The sequence below is a fragment of the Merops nubicus genome, unplaced genomic scaffold (assembly GCF_000691845.1).
Source record: "Merops nubicus isolate BGI_N331 unplaced genomic scaffold, ASM69184v1 scaffold16430, whole genome shotgun sequence".
In the NCBI taxonomy this organism is placed as follows: Eukaryota; Metazoa; Chordata; class Aves; order Coraciiformes; family Meropidae; genus Merops; species Merops nubicus.
In genome coordinates this window covers 30,632-53,137 of record NW_008582338.1, presented here as the reverse complement: position 1 = coordinate 53,137, position 22,506 = coordinate 30,632, and the positions used below count along the sequence as shown (strand labels likewise).

Sequence of the window (22,506 nt, the reverse complement as noted above, 5' to 3'; positions counted from 1 at the left end):
GTTCAGCAGTCGCCTGTCAGGGGTTGAGCTCCTCGGGTAGCTGGCCTTACACTTGCTAGCTTACTAGGTATGTCAGTTAGGACAACCACTCTTATCTGAACAAAACATCTTATTATACAGACCACTATATTCTAAAACAACTGCATCAGCTGCCTAGAAGTTGAAGCTTCTGCCTCTTCAATGATTCTTAAAGAAGTTCCCAAGTTTTTGTCATTAAAAATGAACACTGTAACCAGCTGGGGATAATTCTGTATTCCTCTCAGAATTAATCTCCTCCCATCAGCAGTTTCCTCAGATACTTACTGCTGGGTAGACGTGTCCAATCTGGGCAGTCCGCCCAATGTGGATTTCATCTTCATCCTCCTCTTCTGTTGTCTTCCTATACACTGGATTATCAAAATTCATGCTTTTAGTATTCTTCCGTTTCCAGTTTCTCCAGATGAGGTAACCCCCCATGCACAGCAGGCCAATGACCACTGGGGAAAGAGAGGGCTGTTAGCCAGGCATGGCTCTGCTGGGATTCTCCCGTGGAGATCTCTGTCCTTGCACAGTTCTCTCCAAGCTGGGGCCGTTTCTCCCCATTTCAGCAGCTCCCGTGCTCCTTCCCACCCCACCCCTGAAAGCCAGCAGCGTATTTACAGTAGCATTTCGGTATGATCTCCTTCAAAGGTTAAATCAGATCAGCTTACCGACAGGAATGACAATTCCAATAACAGCTGCTGTCACAGTGGAGTCAAAGCCTTGGTCGTTATTGCCATCTGTAATTGCAGAAGACATTCTGGTCATTTCACTCCTTCGCTGCCTTTAAAGCCACCTCTAAAGAACATTCTGTGTTCGTAGCCGTGTTGCTCTGCCCATCAGAAAGCTTTTGTAATTGGAGTTTGAGAAGTGACTGGACTTCTGCCTCTGACTTTCAAGCACAAAACAGGAGGCCAGTTTTAAAAAATGTGACATTTCATGGCAATTCCACACACGGATCAGGGGATGGTGAATAGAGCTCTTAAAAACCCACAGTAGAGCACTTGGTAGTACTGACACAATGAATGATTTATTGAGCTGTCAGAACAGGAATGAAGTTCAAAGCCATCTGCACAGCTTTCCTTTGTAATTTTTTAAAATTTATTTACAGCTAAGGAGTTAGTCAACACACACACCATTCATTCTTTCATGCTGAGGCAGACTGCAGCAACGACCCCAAAAATCAGTACTGTACTTACCAGAATAAAAAACAATTGTAGGAAAAAAGAAATTTTAAAAATTAATAAAATGAAGGTACCTTTCAAGTTATATACTTTAAAATGTTTGCTCTGAGGTCTTGCAGTAGGGGATCAGCACAGAACATTCATTTTTGCTAAAATATCAGGAGCTGAGAGAGGAGAAACTTGTAGTTTGTCTTTTGATACACCAATTTATGGAATTTAAAAGGCAAAGTGTCCTTTTAAATACTTCCCTGTGGCAGGTTGTTCCATCACACAGTTATTTACTTAATAATAAGCCAGACTACTTCAAACATGGGCAATTAAAGCACCTTGCTTCCATGGCTTATTAAAAACTTAATTATTGCATTTGAAAGAAATTTGCACAAAAGGACCTTAAAAGAATAAATTTTAGAGACTGGGTTCTGCCTTCCCACGTGCTGCATGGTGGGTCCTGCAGGTTTGCTCTCCAGGTGCAATGGCAACTGCCTGTTCTGGGCAGGGAAATGTTTAGCGGAAAAAGAGAATTATTTAACTGGTTTTAAAGCAATCTAGATCTGTTTGATGTCTTGAGTGAGTCCTGAAGAGTAAAGTCTAGACTAGCATTATTTATTCCTTTTGAAAGTGGTTTTCTTCTTTGCCTTGTCAGCAGGCTTTGAGGGGTTCCCTGTTGCTGCTGTGTGCTAAAGCATTTTTTACTCACAACTTGTGTTGGGTCACCTTAATAATGAATTAAAATAGGTGAAGTGCCTGTGGAATCATCCACATTACAGTATGCAGCACTACAAGCAGCACTGACACTGGGATGAATGAGTGTTGGGCACAAGACAAGGACTGTCCCAGGGCCTTGTCTCTTGGAGTCTGTTGTGTGCTGGATGAAAACCTGACATAACATCCCGACCTGTTAGAATCACATCAGCCACCATAACACAGATGTCTGTAGATAGACTAACTGAAGCCTCCTGCTGTGCCTGCATCTGACCTGTTAATAACTCAGATGTTAGGTCAGGTTACCACCAGTGCATGAGCTTTTTTGGCGTAGATTCTGGTGTATATACAGGAAAAGAAAAGAGGAATCTCATTCTCTTACAGTGCTGGGATAAATTGCTGTTTCCTGTGGTCATCTCAGAATCTACCACGACGGCTGTGGTGGAAGGCAGATGAAAACTCAGAGTCGTAATCGTAGCTTCTGGCAGAGCTTTGGGGGGGACCTCAGTGGTGGTGTTGGCACTGCCAAGTGCAGCTGTGGTGGTTGTGGTACTGCCAGCACCGGATGCTGCAGCTGTGGAAACCAGTACAGGAGCTGAAGTGGTTGGAAGATCTGAAAAGCAAGAGCAACAATGAAATTTGCTTAAAGTAAGTACAGAAAGCAAATCACAAATGGTGATATAAATCTGGGGAGGCTTCTTTGCTGATTAGCATCAGAAACTAAATTCCAATTCTATTTACCAAGTAGTCAGACCATCGATAGTTCTCTGCCTAAAGCTACAGAAATGATTTCCTGAAGTCCAGCTTAATTTATTAATAGTAACAAAGCACTCTGGATGGAAGGTAGTTAAGAAGTCCAAAAACTTGTGGGTTTTTTCCTTACTTCAAGAGTTACTGAATCTGTACCAGAACTATTTGCATGTTAGGGAAATCTCCACTGAAAACACTCATCTCTCCAGGCTGTTATCAGCCATGACTGTGGCCACCCCAGAGCCAGTATCTAAAGGGCAACAGTGTGGCAAATATTAAGGATTTCTTGAGCATTCACACTGTTAGTGCTGGGCCTTGCCCCTTTTTTCCTCCTCCTGTTGTATCTTTTTCTGGTTACACTTTCAGAAGCAAGCCAGCTTTCAGCAAAGGAGAGCCCAGGGCTGTGCTCAGAAAGCGGGGAGCAGTGGAATACAAAAGCTCTGGGGTGTGTGTTCCACCATCAGGAACTCCATCCAGTGCCAGTACAGTGCTGCTGGGGCAGGGGAACAGGGATGTGACTGTGTTTACCTTTGTAGCATCTTTTCATGTCGGGACCCAGCCACATACTGTCGGGACAGGCACACGTGTACTTGGGAGAATGGGGGGAGATCTGAGGTGCAGGAAGACACAAATACTCACAGCCTCCATTGGGCTGGGGGCTGAGCTCACAGGAATCTGGGGCTGTTCAAGGATGGAAGAGAAGACAAGTTATTTTCCTCCTTGTTTATTTTATTGTTCTTGGCAATGAAATATCAGGTCCTCTAAGAAGACTCTCTTCCACTCCCTACTGCAATTAATGGGGCTGCTTATGCATCTTCACAGTTTGGAGTAGAGCGAGACCTTACACACTACTATAAAAACCACCTAAACATATAATGAATGGCAAGCATCGGTGACAAGAATAACTGATGGTTATCAAAGATGCTAATTAAACAGCTATTATCAAGTTGCAGACTTTTCAATAACTGCTGCTGCTGAATTAATTATGCAGGAGCTTCAAACATTAGGCATTGATTTTGCATTATTGCCTGTCCTTTCTCTCTCATCAAGAACCACCAGGGAGCATTTCATTTACTAGCTCAAAATAACCCTGATTTAGGGCCGTGATACCCCGAGGCCGTGTCTTACCTTTGGGCTGCTTTAATTCATGAAACACCACGATGTCATGAGGGTTATTGAGATTTTCTGCCAGAACTGAGATGTCCAAGCCATTCAGCCTGTTTGCACTGAAGATGGCTTCGTTCTCCAGGTCAGTCCAGAACACTCTGTCCTGCAGGAAAGGATCAGCATTTCCAGCCTGCCTCTGCTCAGGGCAGCTCAAGCTGGATTAACTCCAGGAGTCACAAAGCCAACGCTCCGTGTTCCTACCTTGGGGCACCTTTGGTTTGTTCTACTTCTATCTTCAGCTTTTGTTTTGGACACTGTGATTTCTAATGTTCAAAAGCACAGCCACCCTGCATGTTTCTGAACAGCTTAGTTATTCTGAGTAGCTGTGAGGTGGAGATGAGGGAGCAAATCATCAAAAGCAAAAGGGTTGTCTGTTATTCCAACCAGCCATTCAGATAAGGATGGATGTAAAGAGGTCAAATAATCCAAGAGATTCCTCCAAACACTGCTGATGAGGGTAAAACTGTAGAGCAGTAATGTCTTGGGGAAACCTGTGTCCTAAGTTTGATGCCCAGGTATCACCCACATTGCATGGGAGGACTAATGGTTTTAATAAAGAGGGGTTCACAGACTCAAAAGCCAACCTAGTTAAGTGAAATGAGGAGCAAATAAAGGAGGCTGATGCACACCTTGACAGGGAGCCAACCAGACACCTCTCTCTGCTGTATCTTACCTAGAGTGAGGTGCCAAAGTTGAAGCTTTTGTTCCCATAATCATTAAAACAATCACAAAAAGGAGCTTAGCTACAAGAGAGGAGACTTCACTGCCCCAGGCTAGTCATACCCTGAAATCCTCTAAAGAGGGGAGGAAGAGCTGGATTGTCTCTCTGCTTCCACCCAGGCAAAGCAGGGATCTGAATTACATCTCCCACACTGTGGAGTACTCCTGAGATAGGATGGGGAATGCAGTTTCAAAGATGTGTGAAGATTTTAAGCATGAGATACAAACTGCAAGGAAGCTGTTGGTCCTGGGCCCTGCCTCTGGGTACCTGTGTACACACAATGGCAGAAGTGTGGATGCCCATTTAGGCAGTCATTTCTTCAGAGCTCAGCAGGTCTTAGATCTTCCCTGATGACATGCGAGGATCCAAACTACTATTTAATTAATTATCACTGCTTTGAGTAAGGCTACAGTGTCACACTGAATGGTACAAGAGTAGTGAATCTACAAGCCTAAGTGGGTTTTCAATGGAACAGACTCAAACAGGAGTTGGAAGTCTTTGTGAAAACAAAAGTCTTGTAGGATCAGAGCTGTAATTTTGAGAAGAGGGAAATTTCTCTGATGGGTGGCACTGTCTGCATGTCCTGACAGAGAAGTATCTGACTGCTTCCACATCTGACCTCTTTGGAGCCAGGTGAACAAACACCTTTTCAGTGCCAACGCCCAGGCCATAGCAAGGCACCAGCACAGAGTGACTGCAGGGGGAGCCCTGCGCCCCCCCCATCCTGCTGAGGCCTTGAGACTCCTGAGACAGGGGAACACATCTCTGAGGATACTTCTGCAGATGCTGGGATGGACAACAGGAGCAGGAACAAGCCCGTGCAGCTCCCCTCCAAGTCTGGCTTGCAAAAGACAAGCGACATGTTGCAGGTCACTCAGTGAATGCTGTCCCACCTGCTGATCACAGTCAGTGGCTTCTCCCTCCCCCTGCTCATAGTTTTGTCCCTAGCACAGACAGTTGGCTCAGTTCAAACCAAGGAAAAGCCACGACCCATTTTCCAGTGCTGTGGGCGGGGGTCACACCAGGCACTGGTACTGCACTGGCTAAAAGCATGAGACAACACATCACTCCCAAGTCAGGGCTTTAGAGAACAACTTTCCAGCTGAACCCAGACCAGGCTGATCGGTTTCTATAGCAGCAAACACCCTCGCTGAGCCTTCTGTGCTCTGCAAAAGGCAAAGCCCTGAGCCAGGGAGAGCTCTGAGACCTCTTGCTGTCTCCAGGCTGTTCTGCAGCCCTCTGCAGCTCTTACCTCAAACACTGCTAGGCCGAAAGGATGGCTCAGGTTGTCAACAGAAGAGATCAGGACTTTCCTGTTGCTGCCGTTGAAATCAATGCAGGACAGCGAATGCAGTTTGGAGTCCACCCAGTAGAGACGCTGATTCAGCAAATCTGAGAAGTGAAACACAATGAAGCAAAATCACACACATCTCCTGCAATCCTTTTTCTCTTGCCCAGCATGATTTTCCTTCTGGCAGCATGACTAATCTCTTTATTATTGGGCCTTTATTTTTTTATTTAACACTAGTTCTGATTTTGAATCGGTGCCCAGATATGCTGGGCTAAGACCCTATAAATAAGATTAAAAAGGAGGAACATTCTGGGGTGTGTGTTGGAGGGGGAATGCCTGACTGACAGCTTTGTACAACGAGGTTCTTTTGTTCCCAGGAGGAGCAGGCCAGCAGCAGTTTGGCCTTGCCAGAGTCACTCCACCAGTGCCTGAGTGAGAAGCTCCATCCTCCTTAAGGCTATTCAGTCCGTGGCTCCTGGCCGGAGAACAGTAACTGTGACTGAACTGACACACCTCTCTGAAGGGTCCAGAAATCCTTCCTGTGCTGCAGCCAGGGGGATGCTGCTGGTGGGGACACTTACCACAGCCAGCCAGGTTGTGGGGAGGGTGGAGGTAAGAGGGAGAGGGAAGGATCCAATGTGACTGAGAATGCTAAGCACTCAATTTCTCTTTCTGGAGCAAATTCACTCATTTTGGATGAGATTCACTAAACAGGATGCAAGTGGATGAGTGCCAACACAAAACAATTTCTGTAATTAAACAAGTCATTAATTAATTTCTTAATTACTAAAGGGTAACATTTTTTGTCACAGCAGTAGCACTTCAAAACTACGCAACAGTAGCAGCATTTGTCTCCAACATCCTTCTTGTGGCCAGAATTTTCCAATAGAAAATGAAGCAGAGAACCTCACATCTACAGAGTGCTAAACAGACAGGGCTGTAACTCCAGGGGAGCCTGACCCCTGCTGCCCCATGGGGCAAGAATCCTCCTTTCCACTCCTGCAACTCGGTGTGGCAGCAGGATGCAGGACATGGGCCAAGGTGGGTTTGGTCTCAGTACCCTCAGGCTGGGCAGGCATGGTGCTGGGCAGGGGTTCTGCAGGCTGTGTCCTTCCTGATGTTCCGTGCATTAATCACTCCAGTGAAGGATCTTGATGCTACATCTGAGACAGATCCAGAGACATGAGCACCAAGGACTCTCTGATGCCTCCCTGGACTTCAGAAGGGTTATTTTGGCTCTGTGTCCTCCCCTAGAATTAGAATTTCCCTTTTCCTTTAGGCACACCTAAAAGCAACTCAAAGCTCCTGCAGTACGAGGTCCTGACTGCAGCAGGACTTACTGCCTACGCTTGTCGCTGAAATAAAATTGCTCATGTCGGGGAGCACTAAGTGCCAGAGTATTTCCAGGACTTTTGTGTGCAGCTGCCTTTACAAATTTGTAATTTGGTTTTACTATTTAATAATAAAAATAGGTTTATGTCAGCTGTGGTGGTTGCTGCAGGCCCAGCCTGGGCACTTGCCGAGGGTGATGCCGTTGGGCCACTCGATGTTGTCGGTGACCAGCAGGCGCCGCCCCACGCCGTTCAGACCGGCCTTCTCAATCTTGGCTCTGTCTCCCCAGTCGGACCAGTACATGAACCTGGAGGAGACAGACACAACAGAACAGTCAACTGGACTCCAGCAGAAGAAATCTGCACTGCTATTGATGCCCAGTTCTCTCTTTACTCTAGCAAACCCCCTGAGTCACTCCAGCTAATTCTGACATGCAGCTGGTGGAGCCACACGCTGCCCCAGATGGTACTTGCACCAGAATGCAAAATCTCACCTCAGTAACCCTCCTGGTGTGTCAGCTCAATATATGGACTCCACTTATCCAAGTAGCCCATACACTTCTCAGAGTATTTCCCAGCACAACCTACGTGCCTGGACCAGCTCAGGCCCATCAAACACGTGACCTGACCGTTGGTTTTACAACTTCCTTTAACACCAGTGGCCTTGCAAAGAGTTAGCTGGACCATATCATGAGTCCCATTTAAGTTCAACAGATCTCTCAATCTTACAGGGCATCTGAAGTCTTGATGAGATGAGAACCACCCACAAATTTGTAAGAGAGGCAGAAAGAAGATGGAACATCTCTGCTGGCGAAAGGAGTGCCTGAGGTCTTTACACCCACCTCTGTGTGGGATCAACAGCAATGGCCCTTGGCTCACTGAGGTCGCTGTTGAAAAGCGTCCTCCTCCTGCTTCCATCTGCAGTGGCCACGGAGATGGTCTTGTTTCCAGAATCCGTCCAGTAGATGTTCTTATGCACCCAGTCCACGGCCAGTCCCTCGGGCGAGTTGAGCTGGGTGTCGATCAGCGTCACCTGCTCGGCCGCGTCACTCGCCTTGTCGATGTAGGCGCTGCGGAGACAGGAGTGTCACCGCCCGGCACGGGGCAGAGGGCTGGGCACACCGGCCTGGGCTGGGGCCTCTGCCCCTGCCTGCCAGGGCACCGCTGCAGCCCCTCGCACGGAGCAGCCTGCAGGGCTCCGTGCTGCAGCCTTCCACTTCTCCCTACAGCTTGGCCGTGCTTCCCTGTGTCTGGAGGGGCTGGCGGGCAGCTCCAGAACAGGGAACTGAGATCTGATTCTTCCACCTGCTTCCTGCTGTAACTGCACAGTTCTGCAAAACATTTGACTTCAGGCTCGTTAACTTTGAGAGCTTTGATTCACTGGATTTATGGACATTAGGAATATAATCTCCAGTGCTCTGCTGAATGGTTAACTCAGCATGCGAATAATCGTCCTTAAATGTACTGTAGAATTAGGACCTGTGTAACTAATTATGATTCATCAAAGGAATTAATGGAACTGTACTAATTTGGCAAGTGATCTTGTCAGATACAAAGAAAATGCTCACTAAATATCAGTGGCAGCCTCAGAATCTTTCAAAATGATAATGCAAGGCAGCAAATCTCACGTGGATATTTCATGAGTAACGTCACTTCTGCAAGCACACAGGCTGATTCTGAAGGAACTGAGAGTTATCCTGAGTTTACATCAGTGTTTTCAAGAGCTTAGTCTGGCCCTTAGAAAAACTTTGCACATCTCAAAAAAGTTATAAAATAGGAGAAAGTTTCTGCCCTCCTCCTATCCCCAACCATTTGAAACTGCACGATGGCTTAAATCTGTTCACTGGCCACCCTGCCTTTGGTCATGGGGTGAGAGGGCATTAAGTTGTACAGGAGCTGAGCTCTTCAGTGTCACGTTAGAGAGCTGGAAACCAATCTCTAAACCAGGAATTTTTGATGCTGTTTTGTGGCCTGCAGCCCAGGCTGGCTTGGCTCTGCAGTCATGGATTAACAGCACACTGCTGCATCTTCACTGCAGGGAATGGTTTTGGTTGCTCCCTGATCCAACACCAAAGGAGCGGCACCCCTGGGGCTCTGCAGGGCACCCGATGATGTTCCCAGGGCTGTTACTTCAGCCTGGCCAGCACGGCAGGTTCTGACTGCACAGCTCCACACATTAACCCTTTGTGCTGTGCCCTCAGGGTGACTCGCTGCCCTGGCGGGGAAGCCTCGGGTGGCTTTCAGAATGGGAGAGCTGAAACACAGGGGACATTTCAATTCTCCCAGTAACTGAATATTGTAAAAGATCTTCCATCATCCCAAAGGGATCATCACCTCAAAAGGAAAGGATCTGGAAAGGCATGCAAGGTGACCATTAGCAAAGATGGGGTCTCTTGCCAGCAATTACCTCCTGTACCATAGTTTTCACCCTGTGATAGCCTCTCAGCTATACACAGCCTTTCCCCAGAGGACTCCACTGCTGGAAGGATACAGCAGCCTTTTGTTTAAAAGCGTTTCATATTAGTGATAGGAGCAGCACCTTAAACAGGAATATGAAACGTTAAGAAGTTACAATTACACAGCTTACTCTGCAGAAAAGGTGGGACTTAAAACTAATGCAAGCAGGAGGATGCAAGAGAAAAAATCTGCTGTTTGGAAAAAGCAAAAGGGTTGGTATAGCCACGTTCAGGGTATGAGCACAGTCCAGTGGCCCCCAGCACCCCAGGGCACTCAGTGTCAGGGACCTCAGAAGGAGCAGCTTATCTTGAATATTTCTGTGTATGCCCATGGAGCCCTTACCCACCCCTGCCCACGCCTCCAGACTCGGTGCAAGCAGCCAGCTGTCTTCTGAACCTCCTCCCCTTCCCAGAGCCCCCCAGTCCTGCTTAGGGTACCTGCCTAGATGCCTGAGTACTTAATGCTCGGCACCACCCAAGCAGATCTCCCCACCAGTGACAGGGGAGCTACCACAGCCTGCAGAGACCCTGGCCGGGCTCCCACACACTGAAACCAATCGACCCTTGCCTGACCATTAGCTAAAACCCAGAACAAACCACTGTGGGAGCTGCAATAGGGTGCAATAGCTATGCAAATCAGGATAGTCGGGGGGGGTTTTCAGTGCATAAATTTTGTGCATTTTTGACTGGGCACACTCACAACCCCCATCCTTAACATTGTGATGGATGCCATGAAAACAGCTGAAGGAGGAGGGAGAAGGAGTTACAGAATGTGTACTGTGGTCAAGTATGAATTTAAATCCAGCCTGCTGGTGACTACAGAGGGCAGCTAGAATCGGTGTTGCTACCTCCTTGCTCCCACTGTTTGCCTCCTTTGTGCTTTCAGATGCTAAGTGCTGTGGGGTTCACGTGGGGCAAGCACACGGCGCAGCGGCAGATGCCGTGACTCGGGGAACAAGAGCCTGCGTGTAATGGCACAGATGCAGCAGGATCTATTGCTGACAAAAAGCCTTCCTGTGTTAGCAAGACATGTAACTGCACAAGCTGCCCGATTTCTTTATCAACTCCTATAAAAGCTTACAAAGTCTGGGCCTTAACAGGGAAGAAAAGCCCTCAGGTTCCCCGTGCCCTGCACTGCTCTCTGTGGATTGTCCTTAAGGGGACTACAAAGCTGAACTACAGCTTTGGCAGGGTACCCAACCACGTCCTCTCTTGCCCCTCACCTGTAGATTTTTCGGTAGAACAAATCACACCAATATATCCTGTTTGTTGACACCTCCACGTCCAGTGCCACGACGTTCTTCAGCATGGGAATGATGCGGGAGTAGTCCCGTTTCACCAGGTCTATCTTGCGGACCTCGTGGCGATTGGTGAAGATGAGGTATGGGCTCTTCCCTGCCAGAGAGAATAAACACCTTTGTCATCTCTGCAGCTGGCCCCAGGGCTGGACTCAGCTTTCTCTTCTCAAACAACAGAAGGATGGGTCACTGACAGTGCTGCTTTGCAAGGCAGCCTCACAGCACCCCAGGAGCCAAGGGCTCCCCGAGGCAGAGCTGCCAGGCGTGGCCAGGGAGGGCTGCAGCACCGCCGGCTCTGGGGCTGCCCGTTCTGCTGAGACACAGGCACAGCTCTGGGGAACGTCCTCACCTTCAGTTGCACATTTTACATACAAAATACACAGGCCAGATTGTGCTGACTTGTGGCCAGGACAAGGAAGAGACAACCCTCTGGGCTGGCTGGAGGGGAGGGAGGCAGCCAGACTTGAAGCACGATAGCCAGCAAAGCCAGGACTAGTTGCCAGGGAGGAATTTTAGACTTTTGGATACACGTAGAACCCACACAGTCCACCTGAGTGCCTGGGCTCAGCCAGTTCACATCTCCTTTAGTGGGGTCAGAGCCTGCAGCCTGGGTGGTGGTGATACTGCCACTGCAGTTGTGATCTCAGGCCAGAGTCTCTCAAGAAGCATAAAGCTGACCTGAACTTTCCAAAAGTAGGAGAGCAGAACACATAGGAACCCAACAGCTACTCTGCTTAGAAGACCACAGCCAGCACTGTAGCCTCCATGGTGATTCACAGCAGGCCCCACAGAGCCCAGTTTCCTGCTGCAGAAGGCAGACACCTATGTCTCTAGGGTCAAGCCAAGAGGTGTGCATCCTTGCCCTCTGCAAGTAGCAGATCACATGAGTCTCCAAGTTCTTAAGTGTTGCTAAAAGAGGCTGAGTCAAACAGCTAAAGCTTTAATTCGCTCTTTGTGCACCTCCCTGTTTGAGGCAGGGACAGGATGGGAGGCTCAGGATGAGCTTAAGTGGGTTAGATGGGTTTGTCTCCAACAGTGACCAGCAGAGGATCCTAGAGAACATCTTTCCACTGGGAAGGACAAAGGGGGATCAAGGAACACAATACTGAAAGGGAAGAGCTGGGACAAGGTTCCAGCTCTGGAATATGTTGTGCTGCAGGGTTCCCAGCACAGACTCTTGGGCACAACATAATTTTTTATCCAACAAGCAGATCAGTGTCCCTGGATTTGGGTCAGCCCTGCCTCACTGCAGGTGTGAGACACACAGACTTTATGAGGACAGCAGGACACTGTGCAGACCATACAGAATCTGGGAAGAAAGAGGCCACGTGGATTTTCAGGATAATACTACAGAAGCCATTTTGTACTGCAGGTAACTTGCTGTTCCCCCAAGAGACCCACTATCTCCACTGAAGGAACCCCCAGCATGGCTAATGCTCAGTCTTGCACAATTCAGTTTTCTATCCCTCTGAGATTAACATTAATTTTTGCAAGAAGGTCGAGCAAACTGCTGGTGTTCATGCTGGTATTTGCATAAGAGGCTGGGAGGGTGGGGAGGTGGCTAACCTACTGTGCTTTAATTGGGATGTTTTCTTCCTAAAGGGAAGAATACTACTACCACTAAATGTTTTTGCTGCACTGTTTTTAATAACACCTGTCAAGAGACTTTCTTTTCTACTTTCAGCTTCAAACAGCCGACTCGTGACTGTAATCCTGCTCTGTTAAAATATTCTGATCTGCACGATCAGTACTTCTTGCCTAGAGACGTATCTGCTATCAGAGCAGCAGCTCTGTGCTGCTCAAAATGAAACGCCTTTGCTTACTTGCTTTGCTAGCTCCCTTTTGTTTCTGTTCCTCTCGCCTTAGCCCTGCAAGCGTGTTCTCTCATTGGGGCTGGGATGTTGAGCAAGCAGAGTTTCAGTGCCTGTGGCATGCTCTTACCTACAGCTTTGCAGTTCTTGGACAGGGTGTCCATCTCGTATCCCTCGTAGCACTCGCACTTGTAGTCCCCCTTGTAATTAATGCAGATCTGGCTACAAGCGTCTGGATTCTCACATTCATCTATGTCTGAAAGGAGCGTTTGAAACCCATCAATAACTCGAAATCAAACCATCTGTGATGGAGCCACGCTGAAGTGAATAGAATCGTGTCTCTGTGTGGTGAAACACAAGGGACTGCTGTTTGCATGTAAATTACCTCCACACGTTTTTTTATCCAGAAGCTTGTATCCGGGCGGGCATTCGCATTCATAACCAATCTTCAAGTCTTTGCATATGTGTGAGCAACCACCGTTGTTCAGAGAGCACTCGTTGATACCTGGAAGGGATACACAGACCATCTGTGACAAAGGGGGGCTTTGAATTGTAAGGTTGGCATCCTCAGAGATTCTCCCATCTCTATCAGCTTTTGAGCAGCACATCGGGGACTCCGCAAATAGGAAGCCACCCCCTTTCTTGCTCTTCATTATTCCAGAGCAGCACTGTGGGATGGTGTGGAGTGAAAGCCAGTGGCTAAGGGAACAGGGAGCCCTGGGGATGCAGCCTGAGTGAGTCGCTGCAGCTCATCCCATCAGAGAGCTGCTGCTTTGAGCACGTCCTGCCGCATGTCAGAAACTTCCAAGGGACCTAAGGGCTCTCTCCAGGAGACTCCTTCTTCCCCATGGGCTGGCTAATGTTGACTTTTCTGAACAGCCTCTCTGAGCTTTAATAATTCATGCTGGGGGAGTCTCATCTCCCAGGGGCCAGCTATTTTGAAATACTGTACTATTTTCCCATCTAGCTCCAAGGAATGATCTATGTGAAACTTCCAGAAAACACCAAAGTACAGTCTGTCAGATATTCCATTAGCACTGAGATACAGTCCTCCCACAAACACATCCCACATGACAGTCTCTGCTGGCAGCCTGCATCAGCCCAAGTGTGCCACTTATGAAGCAACAGCCCCCATCCTCTCCTGGGTCTCTGTCTAATCCAAGGCCACCTCTCTGATCCTGCTTTCAAGTGCTGAAATGAAAAACAGACTAAATGGATCCTTGTAACTAGAGCTGAACAAAAAGTTGAGGAAAGCTGGTTTCCTGTCAGAAATAACATTTCTTGTTGTAATTAACCTACACAAGGTGAAGAGAAATTCCTCTCCCCAAGTAAGGCTGTTGAACAGAAAGCTGTGGGATTTCAGGGACAGTGGGCTCACTAGAACAAGCAAAACTGATTTGCCTCAGCCTGTAATGCAATTTAAAGGTAAATTTTTCATTTATCTTATCTTCTACTTCTTCCCAGCACACTGCAGGTGAGCAGTATAGCAGAGCCATTAAACCAGTGCTCTTGGAAGAAAATTAAAACAACCACAGCAAATTAAAACCACCATAGCCAATTAAGTCAGTAAGACCAGGAAAAAGCCCTTCCAGAAGGAACCCCATCTCAGCTCTGGGATGCTTTCACCTTCCTATCAAAGACACACACACAGAGATATCAATACATGATTAACAGAGCAAGTTCACTAGCCTCCAGAAAGGTGTCAACAGAGCCACACTGTGTGTTGTCACTGCTCAGTGATGTTTATTAATGGATAGCACCTAATCCTACACTTAGGCCTCTAGCAAACTGGGTCATAAACATGCACAACTGCTGTCTGCAAAGGCTGTTTCAACTAACAAGCAAATCCTCACTCAGATGATTCCCATGGTTTCAGAGGTGCTTTTTGGAAGAGATTTAGAGGCTGTAAATCAAGTGCTGGTTCACTTGCTGCACTTCTCAATGGGAGCTGAGGAGGAGCCAGCAGCAGAGACTGCAGCCTGTTCTCTTTCTGCTGGGCAGCTGCAGCCCATTACCCAAATTTCAGCAGAACACTCACTGCCTGCCTAAAACAAGACAAGTGATGTTTTGTCTTCTGCCAGGCTTTTTTGTGGAACCTCAGAGGGCACTGCAGTAGACAGGCACACCAAAATGAGGAGCATGTCCTGAATGTTCTGCCTTCTGCATGGATTACTTGTGCATGGGCATTACATCCACAGTGATCCACATCACCCTGCACTCTCAAACACGTTTCCTTTGGGGGCTACTCTCTGCTCAGTTTCCTGACTCAGAGAACGCCTGGGGCTGCACCAAATCAGCCATGGTACCACCATAAGGTTGGGCACCAAGCCCAGCTGTGCCATGCCACTGCCCAGTCTCCTAAGACAAACCAGGCTGCCAGCTTTGTTGGGAGACTTCCACATGCAGACAAGCTACAACACCCACTCAGAAAGACATGGAAATGTGGATTAGTGTGGAAGAAAGCAAGGGCATATCCAGGGTCAGAGCACCCTCACTAGGCATGCACACACACTTCTTGTCTGACACAGAGGAGAGACTGACAGTTCTGCCTGAATGTGAGTTATTTAAGAGGCAGGCATGGAGCTCCATGATGTCATGGAAAGGGATGCTGAACGAGACATTTCTGCACTGGTGAGAAAACCATGTGTTTGGGTAATGCTCCAGACTGGGGTTGGTGCCCACAGTGCTTGGTGGGAAAGGTGAGACAGGGGCTGCCCAAGGGAGAGCAGCACAGCTCTCTGGCCTGGGATTTCCATTCTGCTGACCCTGGCAGCCCTGCTCTCGTGGCTCCCACCTTCTCACTAGCCCAGTGCTGGCAGGATGCTGTGCAGAGCAACCTCCTCTCATTTCTGAGGGAAGCAGCAACAACATGTAAAACCCAGAAGTGGCTGAAGTCATCTCTCAATGATTGCTGCCACTCCATGTGTTTTCACCTTCAAAGAATGTCCCCAATGCTAAATTGCTAAATTTTTGTGATGTTATCATCATCTTGCAATTCAAAGATAATTTAGGCAATGAGGCCAAATAAACGAGTCTGTGCTGTGGAGAACACTAATATCTGGGGAAAGAGGTATTCCTGATTCCTAGTCCTGTGCTCAGTTCATACATCCCTCCAAGAATAAAAGCTGAGCTGAGAAGGGCACAGTTCAAACTTACAGATGATCAGACTAGGCTACTAATTATATTCATATGAAGGGTGATGAGAGAATAAAGGCAAGGAGAGAGGAGCAGAGTGAGAAATAGCATTAGCAGCTACATGTGGTTACACTCAAAGCTGTGAGCACCAGATGGAGGAGAGGGGAAGCAGTTACAACAGGAGCAACACGTAGAAGGCAAGTACTGTACCACATTCTTTCAGAGGCTCGTCAGACCAGTCCCTGCAGTCTCTATGTGAATCGCACACTTGGCCTCCGTCAATGCACTCTCCACTCTTACACTGAAACTTGCTGGGACTTTCACATGCTGACTCTGTCGTGTCGGGCAAGAGAGGAAAGCAACTAAGTTAGACCAGGCTCATGATAACAAAAGGCCTGACATAAAGCTTCAAGAGGGTGTCATTAGCAGAAATGGGATGGGATTAAGCAAATGAACATGAAGCCTGAGTACCATGCAAGAAACTTTTCACATCACGCAGTCTGCCTGCTCAGCACAATCATCTCTCCCAAGCTACCCCACTGCCAAAACAGCTTAAAATCCTCTGCAGGGAGCAGCCTGCCATGGCCCAGAGGAGCAGCACGTGCCTCTTCCCTTTCCAACAGCTCTAGCAGACTTGCAGCAGGGCGCACGGGGAGTGCAGAGCTGCCTGTACCCACCTTGGACGCAGCCCGCCTCGTCGCTGTTGTCGGGGCAGTCGTGCACCTTGTCGCACTGCTTGGCTCCGTGGATGCAGGTCCCGTCTCCGCACTGGAATTCATCCGGCCGGCACGTCACCAGAGCTTTAAGGCAACACATCTGAGCATTAGCCACACAGGACCTGGATCTTCTGTGTGGTACCTTCCAGCCCCGCACCTCTGACACTGCTGGAGTGTCGAACATCACAGAGCATCGGCTGCTTCCAGCAAAGCAGAGGCAGCAGCTGCCTCGGCCACTGTCCTCCTGAGCCCCTCTGCCACCCCAGGTCATCTGCTGCACCTCTGGGAAAAGAGCCCCAGAGCCTGTATGAGCAGATCTAGTCAAAACAAGTCAGTGCAGGCGGGGAAGCTTCTTGGGTGAGACACAAGAAAGAGAGCAGGCAACAAAACTATCAGCAGTGGAGCTCCTCTGGGGTCTTCAGTCTATGTGAGAGGCCAGGCTGCTTTCCAGCTAAGAGTGTAGAGTAGCACTGGGTAGGCAAAAGCAACTGCTCCTCACCCCTCCTTCCGACAGATTTCTGTGTCAGGTACATTGCAACATTCAGGCTAAGGGCATGGGCCAGAGACATGCATTGACTCTCTCTGCCAAAGCCAGTGTGGTCACACCAGGGACAAAGCTAGCTAGAGACACAGACACCATCATTGGGGTTACTAAATACCAGACCACTGGGAAGCAGAAGAGTTCCACTGCACTGTGACTTGGTGTTCCTTGGGCTTACAGGCCCTCTCCACAGTGTCAGGCCAGGTTTCAAGCCTGAGGCTTATTTGTGCAGGTCAGATTGTTACAGACTTTGCTGATAACAGCAAAGTTGGCAAAAAAACAAAAGGCAGCTGTGCAGATCATACCAAAAGCAGTCACGTTTCCCTCTCAAGGTTACCCTGAGTGAGACCTCCCTCACTGGGACCAGACTCAGGCTGACAAAAGGTACAGGCACTCGCTAGCCAGCAAGGGGCTGCAGCTTGTCACTGGCAAAACAGGCTCCTCACCCCTGGGACACACTACACAGCTTACTTCTGAAGGGACCATCTTACAGATGTTTCCTTAAAATCCTATTAAGGCAGCACACCCTGGAGAGCTCTTGATTCCAGCCTTTCCATCTCACTGATTACGTCCTGCTATCATATGACAGAAAATCACTGCCTCTGAATAGCTGGAGGAGGTCAGCACTGATGTTACTACACGGGAGGTGAGAGCTATGTGGCAGAGCTTCCCTGACAATTTGACAAACTGGTTCTAATATAAAAATTACTACTTTCAGATAACCCAGGAAGAGCCACAGACATGAACTGAGCTAGCATTGATTCCATAAAGTATTCATTGCACAAAGGCTCAGGATTGTTGGTGAGTGCACCCCACAGGATGAAGGATCCAGATTCATGACTGCTTCACTGGACCTAGCTCTAGTGCATCTTCAGCTGGTGAAGGACACAAGAGACAGGAAAAGCCACAACTGTGGAACTAGTGGGGGAAGGGAGGAATGCTGCCCTTAGAAGTACACAGTATTCCCACGAGGAGAGGTTGGAAATAGCACTGCTCCTTGGAGAGGAAAGCCATATGCACTATATTCATAAAAAGCTGCAAAGTGAGAAAAAAATCCCAAGCATAAGGATCAGCCATGTCACCACATTTCAGCTAATAAACCCAGGCACAGAAATGGGAAACCTCAGTAGGATATCTGGGACAGCAGCTCCAAACCAAGCACGTGGGAACTGCTGCTCTCAACAGAGAAGAGCGAAGAGCGGAAGAAACAAAGCTGTGGTCTGGGAGAATCACAGACCTGGAAGTGGCACTGAGAGCTCCTGCAGGGAGGCAGAGGCACTTCTGCCCAAACCCCTCCTGCCATGTGCAACCACCTGCCTGGAGGAGCCCTAACAATGGAGACCACCTTCCCCCCAGGCAATCCCAACCTCATCCCAACCAGCCCCTGGCTGTTGCAAAGCTATTCCAAAACGTCTTGCTGAAAATTCCCTTGCCACAATTATTTCTCATCTTAAACACACCATGAAAAAGGTTATTTCACTTTTTCTGTAGTAACTTGTATATCTGGAGACAAGAAAGGACAGTCCTCCATTTCTGCCTATAAGTATTAACCCACCACAAAAGTGTAAGAGTGTAAAGCCAATAGGGCCTTGTCTTTCCTGGAGCAGGAACAGGTCACCAGTTTACCAAGTAAATCTGCATGGGAACAACTACAGATTTGGAAGACAGTTGTTATAAAGCCTACTAATAGTTCTCAGTTGTACTCTTCTTCTAAAAAGCAGTTATAGCTAGATGCTAAGAATAGAAAGGTTTCTAATCCTAAACCAAATTAAAATGAAGTCAAATTTTGTAGGAACTGTCTCACTTCCAGCAGAGCTGTGGAAGTTCAGACTTTTATGGAGTGGCCCCTGAGCATCTTAACAGACATCTAAAAAGAGCAGATACAGTAACAACTCTAACTAATCACAAAGGTATTAAAATGCATGTACAGCATTTCTATTTTTTGGTGAGTTTTTCAGTAGGAGGAGAGACAACACTGTGTTTATACCTGGCATGGAGAGCATAAGTTTGAGGGGAGAGGGCCCAGGAACTCTATTATCCTGGAACTGGGACAGGAACCCATCTCAGCACCACTGGCACAGTTGACAGCAGGTTGCTGTCAGGGCCATTCCCAAAGCAGAGCAATATCCCCAAAAGAGGAAAGAGCTGTGCTGTTTATTTGCACAAGCCATTCAGAAAATTGCTTTGCTAATTTTGGAGGGTTTAAAACAGTGAAATCTCAGCAGTTTTACAGCCATCTCATCTGCTCTGCAAATCAAATATTAAACAATTTACCAAAGCCCTGCTAAATTAACAAGGTGCAATCAAACACACTTCCCATTTGCAAATACTGGGCATGAAGCTGTGTTGCTCAAACTCAGCAACATTCAGATATATTCCAGATTCCAAGCCTGAGCCTGTGTTTCTTCTGTCTTCTATATTTTTTTTTGTGTGTGTGTTCCCCCCCAATAAACTCAATGCCAAGAAACCCCCAGCATTTGCAAAATGCATCAATCCCATTTCATAGATGGGGAGATAGAGGCACACAAGTGTGAGGTCAGGTCTCAAGGGACCTGTTTGCTAGCTGTCCGTTGTAAGCATTACTTATTCTCCCTCCTGGATGCCCTAATGTGAGTTGCAAAGGACATTTTAAAATATAACCATTCCAGATTTGGAGACTAATAGATCTAACCTAATGTTCATTTTATAAATATATATCCATATTTGAATATATATGCTAGGGGAAAAAAACCCTAACCACCCAATGTTCTCGCACGCTCCCCTGAAATGACTCATTCCCTCCTATTTATTTGCTGTCTTGCTGCCAAAACCCATTCACCAATTGTCACCCTTCACTTCTGCTCTACTCGTTCATCACCCCAAAATGATTATAACAAATGACTGGTGATGGCCTCATGACATTTTTTTTTAAACCATTAGCTCCCATCCCTCTATTTTATACAATGCAAACCCCATACAATTGTCAGTTCCAAGAGAAGACGTAGTGCTGGCATTTGCAGTTTTAATCCAGTCAGACCTAGTGGTGCTTGTGTCCTCCCTGTTGCTCAGGGGATAGAGCAGTGTCACACCCTTGCCACCCCCCACGTGCCACTGATCTCAAAAAAAGAATTTCTGGAGAGGAAAGAACATAATAAAGGTCAATCCCTAAACTCTTCGGCTCACCAGATGAACACTGGTTCAGAATTTCTAGAGCTCTCAAATGTCACTTTGCTCCTGCAGGCATGTGCACCCAACCAAGAGCTGCACTTAGGATGGGGACAGTGTGTTAGTTTTGACTCTGATCCAGTCGTCCCACCAGCTACATGAGCACTCAGTGCTGCAAGTCCTCTCCTGGCTACCACCCGAGGTTCCCCCTCACAGTGGGGGATTCCTCCCCTCCCCAGCAGGCCTGTGCTCCCCCGTGGCACTGGTGGCTCTGAGCTTGCATGGGTGCAAAAGGCAGACCCAGGCTCTCTGTACAGAGGGGCACTGCAGGAGCTAAACCACAGGGCTTTGACTCTCACCATTTCCTGGCCCACCACCCTGAAAGCAGCAGCAGGAGCTCACATGCCCATTTCTCCCGGGTAGAGAAGCTGCAGCTCAGGTGTACTGAGAGTTACTGGAAAAAAACCCTGAAGCGCTAAATCTGTGCCAGCAGGAGATATGCCTCAAGTCACTTGTGCCACATTTCCTCCTTCCTCCACTGGTTGTCAGCACTGTGCTGTGCTGCAGCCGTGCCCAGCTGTGTCCCCTGCCCCAGGGAGCATGCCCTTGGCAGATCTGGAGGTGCTGCTTGGTGAAGCTGGGGGCTGCTGGGGGAAGCAGAAGAGAGCTCACCTTTCCCACTCCTGAGTGGTCTGAACTCAGCCATCCTGCAGGGAATGCAACCTGTGGGACACAGATCAGTTCTGCTGGGAGGCCCCTGTGCCAGACCCAGTTCTGCATCTGTGTCTGCAGTGTGGGCCTGGCCACCACCTCCCGATTCAGAGGACATGCAAGTACCAGGTTGTCTAGAGGTCTCAGAATGGAAAGAGGCACCAAACAACACAGGCTGTCCCAGCCATCAGCACACATCTCCCCCAGACATGTTCCCACCTGGCAGTCACTTCCTACTGAAAGGATGCCTGGAACCAACTTTGTCTCCTGACCTCACTGTCCCTGTGATGCTTCAGACCCTGGAAGTACAGCCTGGGTACCTGCTGCCCAAGAGCTCCATCAGCTCCAGTATCACCTTCTTGGAAATGAAGGAAAAGACATCCCACCTAACCCATCCCTACTTGGAAGGAGTGTGACAGCAATGATAACACTGTACCCAGCAATCAAAACTGCTCTCTTCCTAACAAAACATATTTGGCTTCTCCTCCTTTGCTCTCACCTCTTTTAAAAGAGTCCTTGGCTCTTTTAAAGGCACAGCAGCTCTAGGATCACCTGTGGCTCTCCTGCAGTGTGAACAGTGGTGTCCAGGATGTGCTACATCCTCCTCCTCTTGCTAAAGAAGCCACAAAATTTACACCTGCCCCTCCCTGCCTGGGAGAGGGTCTGATCCCCTGATCCTTGAAGGGCTCTCCCACACAGCTGCTCTGAGCTCAGCAGCCTGGAATCAGGGTTGTCCTGGGTAGGAAAAGATGGTGCTGGCAAAAGTGGTATATTTTCTTAGGTGCTTCTGCAAAAATGTCTGGTTTCTGCAGGTGGTTGCTGCCTTCATCCCCAGAGGTGGCCCAATGTCAGAGCTGCTAAATATATACAGCTATGTAAGTATTTAATTTTATTTCAATCTTGTGGTTATGAATATTTTAGCAAAACATTTTGCTCTTTTTTTCTTGTCTCTCTGTCCCTTCTCAGGTAAGTGACCAGCTTGAACAGTTTAGTGGCTAAAAATAGATGAAACATTCAAAATACCATGCACACCAACAACACCATGTTAAATGCATAAAGCCAGCTGAAAAGAAATCCATTATTTATTAGCTCTGTGCCTTTATCAAGCCGAGCTCAAAGTGCATTTTCAGCCTGGATTCTTCAGAGATGCTGGTCTTGACTGCTTTGTTCAGTATACTCTAACTTCAGAGACAGGAAATTAATTTTTTTTTTTTTCTGCTGATCATATATTCCCTTTAGCATTGTGGCTTCTAACCTCCAGGCTGTGACCCCACCACGCAGCCTGAGGGCTTTGAACATTTTTCCCCCTTTTCCATGCCTTGTCTTTCTAGTGAAACAGATCTCTACTGATGCACGATACCATCCAGCAGCTCTCCCACCTCCTCTCGAGGAAAAAAAATGAAAGGAGCATGGAATACACCCGACCCTGCTGGGCTGAGCACCCAGCCACGCCGTCTGAGGCACAAACGCTCCTTGTCAGGCACACAGCTGCTGCACAGACGTGAACGGCTCTCCTTACAGCAGCCGCGG

The 22,506-nt window shown here is 48.0% G+C and overlaps 1 protein-coding gene across 1 annotated transcript in view; it reads right to left on the bottom strand.

Annotated features, from left to right (window-relative positions):
- The window catches only part of LRP8 (low density lipoprotein receptor-related protein 8, apolipoprotein e receptor), a 41,177-nt gene that overhangs the window by 1,190 nt on the left and 17,481 nt on the right, over positions 1–22,506 (bottom strand). Inside the window, exons 4-16 of the mRNA XM_008937492.1 lie at positions 16,542–16,664; positions 16,075–16,197; positions 13,115–13,234; positions 12,860–12,985; positions 10,844–11,015; positions 8,007–8,234; positions 7,354–7,472; positions 5,795–5,934; positions 3,783–3,924; positions 3,183–3,335; positions 2,287–2,517; positions 690–758; positions 304–476 (exon numbers count right to left, since the gene is read on the bottom strand). Coding sequence (XP_008935740.1) covers positions 304–476; positions 690–758; positions 2,287–2,517; positions 3,183–3,335; positions 3,783–3,924; positions 5,795–5,934; positions 7,354–7,472; positions 8,007–8,234; positions 10,844–11,015; positions 12,860–12,985; positions 13,115–13,234; positions 16,075–16,197; positions 16,542–16,664 — 1,919 coding nt within the window. The remainder of the gene's footprint in view (positions 1–303; positions 477–689; positions 759–2,286; positions 2,518–3,182; positions 3,336–3,782; positions 3,925–5,794; positions 5,935–7,353; positions 7,473–8,006; positions 8,235–10,843; positions 11,016–12,859; positions 12,986–13,114; positions 13,235–16,074; positions 16,198–16,541; positions 16,665–22,506) is intronic.